At 35.7% G+C, this 16,821-nt stretch overlaps 2 protein-coding genes across 2 annotated transcripts in view; one reads left to right on the top strand and one right to left on the bottom strand.

Moving 5' to 3' along the window:
• The first annotated feature begins 4,685 nt into the window (after window positions 1-4,685).
• On the top strand, window positions 4,686-7,904 carry LOC120331183 (kelch-like protein 36). Its single transcript, XM_039398245.2, has one exon. It carries the CDS (start codon window positions 4,795-4,797, stop codon window positions 6,886-6,888), a length of 2,094 nt encoding a protein of 697 aa, XP_039254179.1. The 5' UTR covers window positions 4,686-4,794; the 3' UTR covers window positions 6,889-7,904.
• A 971-nt stretch (window positions 7,905-8,875) lies between these two features.
• The window catches only part of LOC120331175 (signal transducer and activator of transcription 5A-like), a 28,023-nt gene continuing 20,077 nt past the window's right edge, over window positions 8,876-16,821 (bottom strand). The window contains exons 19-21 of the mRNA XM_039398234.2: window positions 16,503-16,655; window positions 12,389-12,532; window positions 8,876-10,174 (exon numbers count right to left, since the gene is read on the bottom strand). Of these exons, the coding sequence (XP_039254168.1) occupies window positions 10,140-10,174; window positions 12,389-12,532; window positions 16,503-16,655 (332 nt within the window). The 3' untranslated portion in view covers window positions 8,876-10,139. The remainder of the gene's footprint in view (window positions 10,175-12,388; window positions 12,533-16,502; window positions 16,656-16,821) is intronic.

Below are 16,821 nucleotides of genomic sequence, written 5' to 3'. Positions count from 1 at the left end.
TGTTATCGTATATTTCAATTTGGTCAAGATATGTTGTGCGCCTCGGCAATAAACTTAAAAGCAAATCCTGCCCTAATTAATTGTTTTCATCCTCAGTTTCGATAGTTATCGAACTTAACGGGAAATTTTTTAATTTCTTGCAATCTATAAAATAGCTTCCAAATATTATTTGGTTTCTATCGGAGATTTTATCGTTATCCCGACGTCGTTGATAACAATATTGTTCATTTTAAGTTGGAGGTATTGGTTTATAATCAAAAATTTATAACACATAACATGAAAAATTTAAATCAACGCCGACTCAAAAAGTAAAACACGTTTTTCCATCTTTATTCTCCATTATTGGCGGACGGAAATTTGGGAATCGGGTTTAACTAATTTGATTATGATGACGATGGTAAACAAAAGTACACAAACATACCATACCGTTCTTAGTTTTTAGTCGTTATTTCTCTGTCCTTTCTTTTTTCTATGTGCATATTAAGACCATAAAACGTGTTTTATTTTTGAACTCTGCGCTGATTTGGATATTTCATGTCGGCTGTTATGTTTTTTGTTTGTAAATGAATACCGCAAACTTAAACTGAACGATGTTGTCATCAACGCCGGATGCCGACGAAATCCGCGATAGATATTAAATACTATTTAAGAGCTATTTTATACGCGCTAAATTACAAGAAATGAAAAAATTTCCTGTTATGTTCGGTCACTATCGAAACTGAGGATGAAAACAACTAATTAAGACACAATTTGCCGAGGACGCCTAAACCATCTCGACTAAGTTAAAATACACGATAAGAAAATATTTTCAATCAAAAACGTCCTCGAAGTCTTATAAGTTCTTCAAATCGGCGTTTATCGAAATTCTTTCATGTCAGCTGTAATATATTGCCGAACCACACATGGACGACGACGCTAGGATATGTGCGCCATATTCGGGATTATTATAAACACGAAAAAACAGTATTTGAAGTTGGCGATATTTGAATTTAAATTCGATTTGGACATCCCTGCATTAAATTAGTCATTTTTTAGTTGAGTTTCCAAAAATTAGTTATAAATCAAGTATTTTAATTGTCATTATGTCATCCGGGGATCTTCAGTTTAGTTTAGAATTTTTCTGGGGTTAGGGTCGGGAAAAGGTCCATTCGCAAGAAGTGCATTTTGTTTTTAGTCTTGACGAATTCACCCAACGAGCAAGGCGCGGCACGAGGGAAACACTGGAATTTATTCAAGTCGTGTTTCACTATCCACGAGGCGTAAAGCGAGGGAAACGTTGAAAATAATTAACAGCTTTTCGTTAGCAATTCGCTGGAATGTAATGAACGGCGTTTTGCTACCTACGAGGTGAAAGACATAGAGAAGCGCCGTTAATGAACGAGGGCAAAATAAGCGAAAGACTGGAATTTAATCGATGGCGTTTCCCTTTTAAGCACGTGCAATTTATCGTGTTTCAGCGGGGCGACACCTAGTGGCGTTGGGACTTACGTCGTGGTTGCACTGTGTAAATTTCGTCACCCCCAATCTGATACGCACCGACCGTATTTCGCCACCCCTAACTTGACTCGACGACCCAGTGTCGTCACTTCCATTTTGACATTAAGTTTAAATACAAAACCACGTTTGACTACGATACATATATATTTTTCATAAAATTACCAGATTATACGCTATGTTTGTTATTATATATGACCAGTTCAAAACGTGATGCTACTATTCTGACATGCGAAAATCACATCTTTAAGGTTTCTTCGCAGCGACCGTATTTCGTCACCCCTAACCTGACAAAAATTTTAACACATGTTGTTTCCGCCTTACAATTATCATTTCCTAAAAGTGCGATAGTCAAGCGCAATTAAACGGTTAAAAGTTACCGATATTATAACTGTTTTCTTACAATAATGTAGACCAAAGCGCCTTCGGAGAACTTCACATTTGTGAAACATGCGCGCCCGCACGGGTAATACTCCGTCTTCAAACGCACCGCCGATCACGCGCCACGGTTTTGCACAAGTAATTCATTGTTGTACAATTTAATATGGTTTTCTCATTGTCAAAAACTTTCAATAGTGTTATTGTTGGCACTTGCGAGAGAAGTGAAAGAGGCAAACTGTATTTCATTACAACAATTAATTATTATCGCTAAAACATTAAATAGATTTAAAGTTGTTATAAACAATTTTCACCGGATTTCGTGCAAGGCCCAGCATAATTTTCTGGCAAAGATCAAAGCATTTACTATGTCGAAACGCTTATTCGACTTTTCAGGCCACAGAAACTATCTAAAAAAGAGACCCCCCCTTCTGAATTTTTTTGAAAACTGAAAAAGTCGCCACTAACGCGTGCAATTGCCTTTTGCTAAAATCGCTGATTGTTTTCATCTGTTAGTTAGGCCGTAAACGCCTTTACTATGGCGTTTATTCTCTCTAAATCACAAATTTTCCACAAATTTGTGACACGATGACTATGATAATTATTTTATTTTTGTACTAGCACGGACTTATGAACCCGGCGAGAAGTTCATCGGCGGTGAGATTCTAAAGACAAATGAAGGAGTAAAATCAGAGACCTATATTTTTTGATTGAAAAGCGGCAATATAAAATACTAAAAATAAAACTGTAAACAATATAAGTTTTGTTGAGGCCCGCGACAGTCTAAAAACGCTTTTCTAGGCATCGAAAATCGCAGAATTTCGTGTGCCTACGGGCTACGGCACAAATTATGTTTTCTTGGCCTTTAAAAACATTTAGTCACTAAAATCGAAACACCGTGAATTGTGAGCGGATTTGCCTTTTTATCCATTACTTTTAAATTGACGTCGAAAATTTTTGTGTTAACATTAAACAAGGCTGAGAACGCGACTTTTTCCCGGTTTGTGATGATATATAAGATAATTGAAGTATATTCGATCAATTTTTATTGTACTGAAATAAATTTTACTACGTGAGAATTGACAGAAAATTTACGGATTTTTCGAAAGGTTTTATCTTTAAAAATAATCGGAGTGACAACATTGCGATTGAGCGGAGCCAGTGTTACAAGTACATCTCAAATTTATCGAATTCGCAAAATAGCAAAAATACGGATCAAAACAATATATAAACGGGCAGTTTACCACACATTTTTATGTCCGCGGATTTCCGTGGTGTTTTAGAGTGGCTCTTGTTTTGTCGACGCAACCGCAATTTAAATTGAAAACAATTAAATTAATAAATCAAGACATTTTAAATATGCCCCTGTCGGTCTTTGATTGATTACTTTGCACAAGTGAAAAATCATTTTTCGTTGAAAAAGTTGGCTCTTTTAACAAGTGGCATAATTGCGGCGACTGTTCGAGGGATTTCGAGGCCGTGAATTTGTATTTTTGATTTACTAGTATACTTTATAATCATTTTCACTGTATGAAGTGAAATTGTATTATACGGGATTTTATATCAGAAATCGAGATTTTTTGTAACGGCGCTAACGAGTTCGGAAGATTGCAAATTGCATATTGCAAGATTGCATATTTTTATGTCAACATATCGCCGTGGTATTTTAGTTTAGTAATATTTTTATTTTGACATAAGAAGGCGCAACCGCGAGTAACGTTGCACACAAAAATCTCGTGGCTGTCATGGATTGAATATTTTACGCGACAGAAAAATCATTATATGCCTAAAAAGGCGGCTCTTTTAACGAGCGCATGATCGCGGTGACCGGCTTTGGTCCCCCCCCCCCCCCCTTTTTTTTCTAAATCCCGGCTGTGCGCCTGAACTTGTGCCTGTTTATTTTCGTATTAAATTATAAATAAAAACCCTGCAAAGTCATTGCGTGAATCCTGAATGTTATTTCGAGTTCAAATAATGATTTAATAAATTGGCAATAATGGCAATTTTACTATTCAAATGATACTTCCTTGGTCAAATTTAGGAAAAAATTCGCACAATAGCTTGTTACCTTGTTTTGCATTTCTAATTTTACGAAACGGCGTTAGTGCGCTTTATGCAGAACTAGGAATTGAAACAATAACCTAATACGACTCCTCAAATTTGTAGTTTCTGTTTGTTAGCAAGAGCCGTGAGCTAATTCTCGCGGAATTCAAGAAATTGGTTCAGTGACGAGCAAATTCCGTGTACAATCGAAGCAACCTGGGTACTCGATATATGAGTAGCAAAATGACATTCTAATACTTAGAGAATGACATCGACAGGTTATTGTTACGTGACGATACACGGCGCGGTGTTTTTCGGTAGGCGATCCAAGTTCGCCCCCCCAAAAAAAATTATGGGAAGTGTCCGCCCCTGCCTGACACCACGGAACGACCGTATTTCGTCACCCCCAATCTGACACGCACCGACCGTATTTTGTCACCCCCAATTTTACACACAACGACCGCATTTCGTCAGCCCTATTTTGACACCCGACTTTTGTTCTACCACCCCTGTAGTTTTTAGTCAGGCAAAAGCGGCAGCCCTGCGGTACCGGTACGGTACCAGTACCAACCAACCTTTCCCGGTTCTCGCGGCGGTAGGACTAGTTTTTTTTTTTAACCGGGGGAATGCGATTAAAATGATAAAACCAAACTGGATCCGTCTTACTAAAACTAGGCACTCGTGATTTCAGGCACTTTTTTGATTTATCAGAGGTAACCTAACCTTAATCCAGGCCACATCCACTAGTGGCTAGTACTATACCGTACACTACAGTACTATGCAAGATCAAATTTAATAATTGAAGAACTTGTGTTAACCTATTACTGTATTAGCTTATATACTGATGTAGTTTTTAGACTATAGGCTACTTGTTAGTTAATGGCGTCTAAACGGAAAGTAGACCACGCAGTTAAGGTCCTGGACTCGCTGCAGAAGCTACGAGAGGAAGGTTTTGATTGTAATTTTATCATCAAAGTTGGATCGGAGTCCTTTCATGTTCATCGCAACATCCTTGCTGCCTGCTCTGACTATTTTAAAGCGATGTTCTCTCACTGCACTAAAGAACTTGCAGATGGTTATGTTGATATGAAAAAGGTTGATGAAGAAGGAGTTAAGCAATGTGTAGAGTTCATGTATAGAGGTGACGCTAATATAACTCTTAATAATGCACAACATGTTTTACACACTGCTGCTTTGATGCAACTTCCTCTTTTAACTGAAAATTGCTTTGAAGTTTTATATAAAAGTTTAAATGAAGATAATTGTTTCCTCATTAAACGTCTCGCTCTCATGTACAACAGTGAACACACCAAAAAAATTGTTGATACATTTTTATTGAAGAATTTAGAGAAACTTCTAGGTTCTGAGGGTTTTTTACAGCTTGAAAAATCAGATCTGATTGATATAACCAAAAACCAAAGTGAGATTGATAATGAAGTGCGATGGAAAGCTTTATCCTGCTGGATAAAGCATGAAGAGGATCGAAAACAATATTTCTTTGAACTTGTTAAGATGATAAACTTCGAAAAATTTGTGTATTCATTTTTGCTTTCAACTGTATGGATTGATCCCTTAGTACAAGAATCTGATGATTGCAAGCATCTTGTTGTTGTGTATTTGTTTTCAAATCCTAATGAGTTGCAAATGTATATCAATGCACAAAATTGTTTTCTGCTCAAAGAAATTGCAACAAAATTCAAGATTGAAGATGCTAAAATAATGCTGATCATCGATGAATTCATGCTACAAAATTTTGAGCAAATTGCAAGTGAAGACAAGTTTGAAAGTATGGGCAGGGATGATGTTCTGCATTTGTTCCAAGTTGTCAGATCTTCACATTGGCATCAAGTTCACACAGATATCACCAAGTGGCGGGCTGCTGTTAAGTGGGTTAAACAAGACCCAGAAAACAAGAAAAATGTTTTTCCGGAGTTGTTCAAATGCATTAATTTTGAATGGTTCCCTTTGATTTATATAAAAAGCAATGTTCGCACTGAACCTTTAGTCCAAGAATCTCATGAATGCAAAGATATTTTAATGGATGTTTTATGTGAAAAGGTTAACAAGTTGACAGAAAATAACGTTTTTGAAAATTCCTATGGTAAAACTGGAAAACCTAAACCCAAGATAGAATCTGCTGAACTTATTGTCATTTTGGATCGAAGGCAGAGAGAGCTTCAAGGGTTCAACATCAGAGATAATGAGTGGCATAAGTTAGCAGATGTGCCCCAAGTGACTAACAATGGTTTTAGCTTTGTAGTCAATGTTGGGGATGTTATATATGTAATACACAATAAAATGTTGTATCAATTACAAAATGATGCCACTTGGAAAAGGATGGCAGATATTGACTTTAAACATGACAGAAGCACCAAAGTCATTGCTTTCAAAAATCGCATATATGTGGTTAGTTGTGCGACTCTTGCAGACTATGACACCTTGGCAGATGAATGGACAGAATTGGTTCAGCCAGACAACTTCCGATCTGGTTTCTGTATCACAGCAACTAGGGATCATATTTATGCCATTGGTGGCTTTCCATATACAAATCAAATGAAAAGATACACACCTGAAAATATGTCATGGATGTCATGTGAACAAATGCGCTTTGCAAGAAGTAATGCTTCGGCAGAATTTATAAATCCTTTCATATATGTGATGGGAGGTCGCTGTGAAGAAATGATACTGAGTTCGTGTGAGCGATATCACATCGGCCTTCAGCAGTGGACAAATATACCAGTAATGAAATTGCAACGAAGCAATTTTGCTTCTTGTGTTCTTGAAGGAGAAATTTATGCCATTGGTGGCCATGGTACTATAGAATATTATGACACTGATGAGAGTGAATGGGAGGTTTTATCTGCAATTGGTACAAGACCTTATGGAATTACTGCTTGCGCATTAAGTTGTTGGATAGTTGAACACACAGTTCGGCCCCTTGGAATTTGTCGAAAAAAGTTGATTTTGCCATGAAAAAGAATATGAGACGTTGTGTAGAGATTTTTATGAATGTGTAGCTGGTAGTTTACTTTCATGATGTAGTGCATAAATAAAACTGTCTGTGCACATTTTGCATGTGGTATGAACTGTATTATCACATCTTGTATATAAAGCTGAGACCTTCTAGTTCTTGAATGTGAAGTTGAACCCGTTGCACTGGTATCAGCATGCAAAGTTCAAACCAATCTAAGCTGGGATCACTAACAATCTTAATATTTCAATTTTAATATAAACATCTTTAAATTGTTTTGAAATTTAGCTATTTTGTTATTACTTTTCTTACATTATTAGGCCTACATCATAAATACCACAATATTAAAACCTGGGACTAATTTTTCCACTCTTGACGAACAACAAAATTGGTCATAATATGCGGGCTTATTATTGAAGTGGGTCCTCAAAAGCATAATTGAAAATCACATTAAAAAATTCATTTAGTTGGATTTGTGAATTGTGTGTTAGAAAACTGGATAGTAGCCTATATGTTCCAACTGCTGGACTTTTCTTATAACCTCTTGCATTATGTTTCACTGCTTTTCAATCATGTTTTCTTTACTATTTCATACTTTTTAAATGTTCCGCTATAGCAATTATCGTTTTAGCATTTGCTAGTTTTTAATGAAATGGTTGTTCTGCTTTCAATCTTAATTATTCACTTTTCATGTCGTTTGTATTATCTATTGTATTAGCATGATTGTAATTGCAAATGTAAGCCCGTTTGGCAATATATTTTTCAGTGAGACTCTGTTCAAATGATAAGCTAGTGGTGGTTTCAAATGCAGAAACCAGCAATTAATTTCAAGCAGTTAACTCTTGAGTGATGTATAGGAATGGAGATGTCGATTACCTTGGGAAGCCTGGAAGGTCCTCTTCAATGTTATTGTGTAATGCATACTTGGAAACACCTATTATTTTTTTGTGTGTCAGTGTAAATGTAATTCATTGCTCGTCTTATCTCTGATGTAAATAAAAAGTAGTGAATTGCTTTGCTCTAGCTTCCAATGAATGCTGGCTAGTCTTGAAAGAAAGAATAATTTCTGGAAAATTCTTAAAATAAGATGCTGTTGTCATTCTTGGGGCCCTGTAAAAGATTTTATAAAACTGTTGCTAAAAAATATGCAGAGACCCAATTTCAAAAATTAACATACTAGATAGAGCAGGGTTGTCCAACCAGTGGCCCCCGCTTAAGCATTTCGAGTGGCCCGCGCTGTATTTTTCAGAATTGAGTGAAATGTAATATACAGATGTGATACAAACGATTTCTTCATTTTCCTGAAATACGCTCTGCCAGCCCTTGCAAACGAGCCATGAATGCCATTTTATTTCGAAACTAACTGGGAGGAGATATCGATACATAAAGATGCCATAGTCGCTTACACACTTGGTTTTTTACTACTCTATATGATGTTATCGGATTCTCAGATTGAGAATTCACTGATATTATGTATTGTTCGGGTTGACAGTGTTTTACGTCCGGAAATAAAAAGGGCAAAAATAGCCTGACCATAACTCGTTGTGTTGAGGAGCAGAAATTTTTAATTGCAAAAGCGCTTGATGAAAGCACTGACATCAAGTTAACTCAGTTGGCGATCTTCTTTCGGGTAGTTATAATGACAGAATGATTTGAAATTACCGAAGAGCTCGCAGCCATTTTCCCTGTTCATGGTACGGCTGGAGGCGTTGGTTTGTTAGGAGCTGTTATAAAAATGATCAAGCGTCTTGGCGAAACTTTCGGGAATAAGATTGATGGCGCCATATCAATGTTTGGGAAACAACAGTTTTATTGTTCTAATAATTGTGAACGTTCCGCGCGAGGGTATTGTTTGTTTTTTCATTAGCCTGTAGCAAAACTAGAACATAACTACCATGTTAAGTGGCCCGCGCAATTATTAGTAAATTACATGTGGCCCTTCGGCAAAAAAGGTTGGACGACCCTGTACTAGAGTGAACAAACAACAGGTTAAAAGTACAAGTTTATTCACACCAATCTCAGCACACAATACTGAGCAGAAACGAAACTCATATGGAGATTTACATGTGGAACATAGAGAAAGAGAAATTAACGAAATCAATTATTCAAGTATAGCCAAGTGAGTGATGATGAAATTCTTTTACCAAATCCCTCCCCTTGAAGTGTTTATTATAACTAGCAAACTACAGCAGATAACTCCCCTGGATCGTTTCAGTTTGTTAATAAAGAGGAAACTTTTAGTCTGCAATACATAACATTCAATACGTATGTATCAAAGAGGTTTATAAATTTGACAGCAAACTTAGATATAAACTATAAGCAGTTTCCCATCATCTAAGGAACTCAGATGGGAGCAGATCGCATAATATTATAGAACTGTGGCAAATCTATCTAATGAAAGCATTTGTAATCTGTTGGACTAACATAGGCAAAAAAAAGATAAAACTCATAGATAGGTACTGGTAATGGACGTGACTAGATAAAATGTGTTCAGCACTAAGAAAACTTCCCGTAGTAATTCATGATTGAAATATATACATAACAGGAAAAATGCAAAAATTATTACGTGAATGGATTTTTAGCGATTTAAAAATTATACAAATATATAAAGCAAAATTAAGACAAGACTCATTGCAAAGAGCTTAATAGAAAAAATTTTAATATACTAGAATGATTCTGGGAACCCAAACCTCATATCATAAGTGAGATAGATACAAACACAGAAATAGAGATTTCCTCTGAATTTTATGATACAAACAAGCTTTAATACAGGGAAATACTGATGTACTTTAGTATAGTATACCTTTTGAGCACGGACTACCATTATTGGGAAAAATACGCAATATTGAAATAAATTCTAGAATACCTCACTATAAATACAACCTAGTCCTTTGCAACAACTTTTTCCCTGTGCCCAAAAATATACATTAGATTATTTTTACAAAAAATCAGTAAAGAAGCAGCTATTACAGGATACACAATTAAAAGTTTTTAACATTTTAATCAATACCGCAAGTGCAAGGATAGAAACTTTTTTGACAAAAATAAAAGTAAGATTGCCAAAATGCACTGCGGGTCACACAAAATAAAATTCAGAAAAAATTCAAAATCAAAAAAAGGCTTTTTGTAATTCAAGCTTAAAAAGGGTTCTTAATTAAGCTGAAAAGCAGTCTTTTTTGTACAGAAACAGTTTTCATTTTAATAGCATCTTCAGTGAATGATACTGTATATCGAAGTTATTCACTTCACAAAATTAACTGCTGTCATCCTCCATTCCTTCATCTTTGTCTTTCAAAATAAAAATTTGTAAGATAGAAATCAAATACTTTCAAAACTTCGTCTGTTCAACATGAGATGTCGGACCTAACCATGTTGGCTGAAAGGGTTTGGCGGTGTGGCACAATGTCCTAAGCGCGCCACCGTATCTCTGATTACCCTACAGGGCGTACAGGTTCGAATGCTGTGGGGGTCCGCTAGTCGATTACGGCTTCCTCCACCATCAAGTCCATGCATCTGAAACAAATACCTGGCTAACTAAACCCATACCCGACATAGAAAGGTAACCTGACAAAAGGTCATGGTTCGTTTTCCATATGATTAAGTAGACTTATCAGCTTTCTTTCTTCTCACTGGGATAAATATGAAGATCCTATCCTATTGCAGATTCAAAATATCTTGTTTAAACCGCATGTTCACTGCCTCACCCAGAGTACGCAATGGCGAACCAGAAAGATTCTGGCTATTCCAGAGCCTTGCTGGTAGTGAAAGGCATGAAAACATGATACAAAAAGATTCCCCCCATAGCCTACACATTTGTAGGGTCCGGACCCCCAGTTTGAAAAGCCCTGCTGTAATGAATAATCAGGGGATGGCTGTTCTCTCTTTAAAAAGACATTAGCAATATGAAACAGTATCATTATCACATATTTTATAATACCATAGGGCATAGGTTCTCAAAGTGCTCCGTACGGAGCCCCAGGGCTCTGCAAGAGAAACCCAGGGGCTCCGCGAGCTATTCGATTACTTTTTAAAATACTGATTAATTTCGTAACTGTTCAAAGAAGCAATAACAGCTTTGATAATATATGACAACAGTATAGCCTCGAAATATGGCAAAGAGGCGGAATTAAAAAATGACATTGTTTATAAGCAGGAGCGCAGCAAGGATTCTTAAGAGGGAGGTGGTTCAAAATTGGAATCGGAAATTTCCGCGCAACATTTTTTGCGATTAAAAAAACGGATAACGAGATTTCTGTTGCATAAAATATTCAATCCATGTCCATGTCCACATATTCAATCGTTACTCACGTTTGATTCGAGATTACTATTAGGATTACTAAAATGAAAGCATACTATTCTAAAATAACATAAAATACGTGATAAACTGCCAACTATAAATAAATTGGAGTCGTATTTTTGCGATCTTGGAATTTGTCAAACTTGATTCGTTCTTTCGCACTTAAGATTATTTTTAAGCAAGATATCGCCGTTTAAAAAATCGCAATGTCTGGGCAAAATACGAACAATTGAAATTTATTTTATTGCATTCGGCTCCGTTGGTAGTTTCAGAATGAAAAAGAGTACATCGCGGATCGCGCGCACAATTGATTGCGTGCGGCTCCGTCGGTAGTTTCAAAATGGGAAAAAAGGTACATCGCGCGTACAATTGACTGTGTTTCGATTTCGCAGTTACTACTACGATGAAAACCTAACATAACACCAAATTTTGTGATTTACAATGTCTATAAAAGCGTTTTCAATCTGAGGCGAGTCTGCTGAAACCAAACGTGTGATCTTCCATTTTAAGTTTTAGTTTTAATATTTTAGAATGCCGCTTTTCAATCAAGAAATGTGAGTTGCGGATTTACCTCTTTATTAATTAATATTTTTAGCATTTCATCGTCGATGACTATAATATGGTAACATATTTTTTCACATTCAACTGATGATTCCCCACGAGAACAAAAAAGCAATTAACGTCGTCATTGTGTAACAATACATGTATATGCCGATCGACCCCTAATTTATTAGTATGTTTGTCAAGTGTCAAATTTACAGCTTTAGTATATATATATAATTTATGCTTAAAATTTAGTTTTATTTATGACTTGCATCAACCCTATTAAAAAAGGTTCAGCATTTAAATTGGGTAAAGTACTTTTAACTTGCTCAGGAATATTAATCTGAAAGTAACAATTTTAACATTTATTTTGGGGCTCCGTGAATAATAGTCAACCTTTTCAAGGGCTCCGCAACACCAAAAGTTTGAGAACCCTTGCCATAGGGTTTGGATCTGTTCAGATCAAAAAAGCTATCTCAGCAACATAATTGGGTTCGGCGCTCCGGAAGTATTCGTACCAAGATGACGCACAACCTGAACAACCCTAACCTGGTACACATGGTATGTTCAGGTTGTGCACCATCTTGGTACGAATACATCGAGAGCACCTTGGGGGCAACACTTAGCCATAATAAAAGTTTGAAATAGATAATAATAAATACCTGTCAGGCAAGAAGACACATCAGGAGAAGCTATAGAAGATGAATGATCAAAAGATCGACTGCCATGACCAGTTCGCGGATTTTTAACAACAACAACAAATTCTTTAGGGATATATCCATCTTCACTAAAAGTGGGAGGCGGCACTGAAACAGATATAAAATGGTATTAATTAAATATGCATGAATATTCATCCGACAAAGTTGAATCATCTGTTGCAGTGTCCTTGTTGGTGGCATTGTTGCAAAAACACAAAAGAAGGATGATAACATTTTTTAAAGAATAATTAAGATATCTAAATGAAGTTAATTTCAATGTTATTTATGAGTTTGGCCCAGCTGCCTATTCCTGTTTCAAATTTCAATATCACCCATTCACTATATTAAAAAAAAAATTCTATGACTGATATTTGAGAAATCATACAATAGTTGAAAAATTGTGCTTCAAAAGTTGGAAAATACTGATGATATAGAGCAGGGGTGTCAAACTCGCGGGCCGCATGCGGCCCAAGAGAACTTCATATGCGGCCCTCGAATGCCCATCAATATTTGTAATAATTTTGCAAGTTTTTTTTTTATATAAATGTTATACATTTTTGAATTGAATATTCACACAGAAACGACAATTTACTGAAAGTAATAAGTAAAAATAACATGATCTCTTTCAACGAAATAGTAAGTATATTTGTGAGCTTTCGTTAGATCATGGTCTAACTTCTTCAAACAATACAAGATATAACTGTAAATATAAAGATCACAAGAATTTAATTTATTTTAAAATTAAGTTTTCTATAACTGATTTAGATGCTATGGTAATTTAATCCATATCAACTCCGAACTGTCGGTCTAACTGATGTGGTTGGGTTGACGAACCCACGACGAACTTTACAGGAAAAACAAAGAGCATTTCTGGATTAACAAAATGAAGACTCGGCAACCACATGGAATCAATAGAAAAGATTAAAACTCAAACGGAGAGGGACTTCAACGCAAATACAAAACCAAAAGACAAACAGTACTATCAAAAAAACAGCAACAATACAAACAAACATGGTTCAAAAGCAAAAAAAGGAAACCACACAAATAGACGAACTTCAACCCAACCACATCAGTTAGACCGACAGTTCGGAGTTGATATGGATTAAATTACCATAGCATCTAAATCAGTTATAGAAAACTTAATTTTAAAATAAATTAAATTCTTGTGATCTTTATATTTACAGTTATATCTTGTATTGTTTGAAGAAGTTAGACCATGATCTAACGAAAGCTCACAAATATACTTACTATTTCGTTGAAAGAGATCATGTTATTTTTACTTATCACTTTAATACTATCTCGTTCAAGCATCCTTGTGGTGAGTACCACATACGGATCCGAAGTAGAAAGTAAACAAGGAGAAAGGATCTGCAGTTCAATACACAATATCCAAGTTCCCTTAGTATTGGCATTACTGAAAGTAGTTTTGGAAAATTTTGAATATGATCCAATTATGGCTAGCAAAAGAGTACTTGAAAAACACTTCAGGGATTAAATGAAACGCAAACTATATGAAAAAGGCAGTATTTTTGAAGAAAACTGGGAGTTGCAATATTTCTGCATTTCTCAAATTCTGATGAGCATTGTTCAATGTGTCATATTTTCATCAATACAATGAAAGAATACAATATAAGTAGACATTCTCAGAATAAGATCAGCAGTCAATATGACAGATTTAAAGATCAACTTCGAACAAAAAATTTTCGTGTGTTTGTATATTAATATTATTATACAACTACCTAGTTACTAAAAACCAATATCAATCATAACTCAAGAGGTCCTATGCCCCGTAATGGTAGGAAATGTCTGGTCCGAAAAGTCCGAAATTTGTTTGTTTACAGATCTATACATGAAGTGATAAACGTAATATTTTTGCATTACTGAAAGTAATCAAACATTCTGAACGATCCAGATTAACCGATGATCATGTGACTTCGTGAATCAGAGTTGGTACTGTAAAATCATTTCATCCTGATATTAGTAGGCTGGTGGCACAAAAAAGATGCCAAACGTCAGGACATATGCAATAAAAAAACATTGAGTTCATTCTGTAGTATTTTTGCTAATTTTAGGTCTATATATTTAGTCATTTTTAGTATATGTATTATTTTTTTCCTATCAAAACTTTGTTCAAAAATGTTTTGGATAGTTGAACATAGAAATATTTATGATTTTTTGTAATGACTACAGTAAATTGCATTCGGCTGTTTGATTGAATCACAATATTTGTCACAAACTACACCTATCTAAAAATATGCTCCAAGTATACATTATCATAATACATCGAAAACTGTTTGCGGCCCTCTGCACAACTCCCAAAATGCAATGCGGCCCTCGAGAACCAACGAGTTTGACACCCCTGATATAGAGGCATATACAGTGGCGCAGCCGGGGGTTTCGAGGTCCAACAACTCCCCCCCCCCTTTTGAATTTTCTGAAAAGTGAAAAAGTTGCCGATAACACGTGCAATTGCCTTCTGCTAAAATCGCCATTCGTTTTCATCAATGCGGCATGTTATTTTTGCCGAGAACGCCCTTTACATTGGTGTTTATTTTCTTTAAATCACAAATTTGTGCCGCGGGAACAATGATAATTATTTTATTTTTGTACCCGCACGGAAATGTGAAAACTGAGAAAACGTGCAATTGCCTTCTGCTAAAATCGCCCATGTTTTCATCAGCGTGTTATTTAGGCCGTAAACGCCCTTACGTAGGTTTTTATTCTTTCTAAATCATAAATTTGTGCCACGATAAACATGATTATACGTTCATCGGTGGCGAGGTTCTAAAGACAAAAGAAGGAGTAAAACTGCGATCTAAATTTGATTGAAAAGCGGCATTATAAAATACTGAGAATAAAACCGTAAACAATATAAGTTTTGTGAGTCCTGCGACAGTCTAAAAACGCTTTTCTAGTCGCAAAATCCCAAAATTTCGTGTGCCTACGGCACATATTATGTTTGGTCGCCGTTTAGGAAAATACAGTCACTAAAATCGAAACACGGTTAATTGTGGGTGGGATTTGCCTTTTATCCATTACTTTGTCATATAACATTTTCGTGTTATCATTAAACAAGGTTGAAAACGCGATTTTTTCCCGGTTTGTGATGATATATATTATAAGAAAATTAATCCGAAGTATATCCATCAATTTTTATTGTACTGAAATAAATTTTAGTCCATGAGAATTTACAGCAGATTTACGGATTTTTCAGGTTTTATCTTTAAAAATAATCGGAGTGTCAGCATTGCGATTGAATGGAGTCAATGTTACAAGCACATCTCAAATTTGTCGAATTTGCAAAATAGAAAAAATACCGATCAAAACAATATATGATAGGCGACGGGCAGTTACCACAAATTTTTATTTTTATGTCGGCAAATGGCCAAGGTATTTTAAAGTTGTGAATTGTAAAAAATTGTTTTGTTTTGTCGACGCAAACGCTGGTTAAATTGAAGACAATTAAATTAATAAAGCAAGACATTTTAAAGATGCCCTTATCGGTCACGAATTGATTACTTTGCACAACAGAAAAATCATTTTTCGTTGTAAACGACGGCTCTTTTAACAAGTGGCGTAATCGCGGCGATGAATATGTATTTTTGATTTAACGATATATTTCATATGCATTTTCATTGTACGAAATAAAATTGTACTTTTCGGGATTTTATATCAGTTATTGATATTTTTCTAACAGCGATAACAAGTTGGCAAGATTCCAAAAATACGTATTAAAATTAAATACACCGTTTATCTCATATTTTTATGTTCACCGATCGCCGGGGCATTTCAGAGAACTAATGTTTTAATTTTGACGTAAGAAGAAGCAACCGCGAGTTACGTTGGACACAATTAAACTAATATATAAAGACATTTTAGAATTTTGCAGTTGTCAGAGATTGAATATTTCATGCGACAAGAATAATCATTATACGCTGAAAAGACGTCCCGTTAACAAGCGCGTAATGCGAAGACTGTTACAGACCGTAATGGGAATTTATGATTATGAACCCCCCCCCCCCCCCCCCCCCTCTTGAAAATCCTGGCTGCGCGCCTGGGCATATATACTAATCCTTACCTGCATTTGAGTAATATGGACCAAAAACTTCATCCTTCAATTTGTCAGGATATAAAGTGTGCAAGTCATCCAAATCACAAAGCATGTCTGGCAAGCTTCGCACTTTAAAGTCTTTTGCTATATCTGGTTGTAAATGGCATACCTGGAGTTGACCTAATAAAAACAAGAGAGCAACGTGGATGCAAACTCAATGCATCAATACAAGTAGGCCTTAGCTGTTCACTAAGTTTAAAAAAGATTGACCTGCAAGCCGTGAAGGAATAATAAAGTGTTCTCACGAACTGAAATAAAATAACAGAAGTTTGGACTAAATATTAGA

This window comes from Styela clava, chromosome 6, assembly GCF_964204865.1.
Source record: "Styela clava chromosome 6, kaStyClav1.hap1.2, whole genome shotgun sequence".
Taxonomy (NCBI): Eukaryota; Metazoa; Chordata; class Ascidiacea; order Stolidobranchia; family Styelidae; genus Styela; species Styela clava.
The sequence above is the reverse complement of the archived record's forward strand: the minus strand, read 5'-3'. Positions and strand labels throughout refer to the sequence as shown.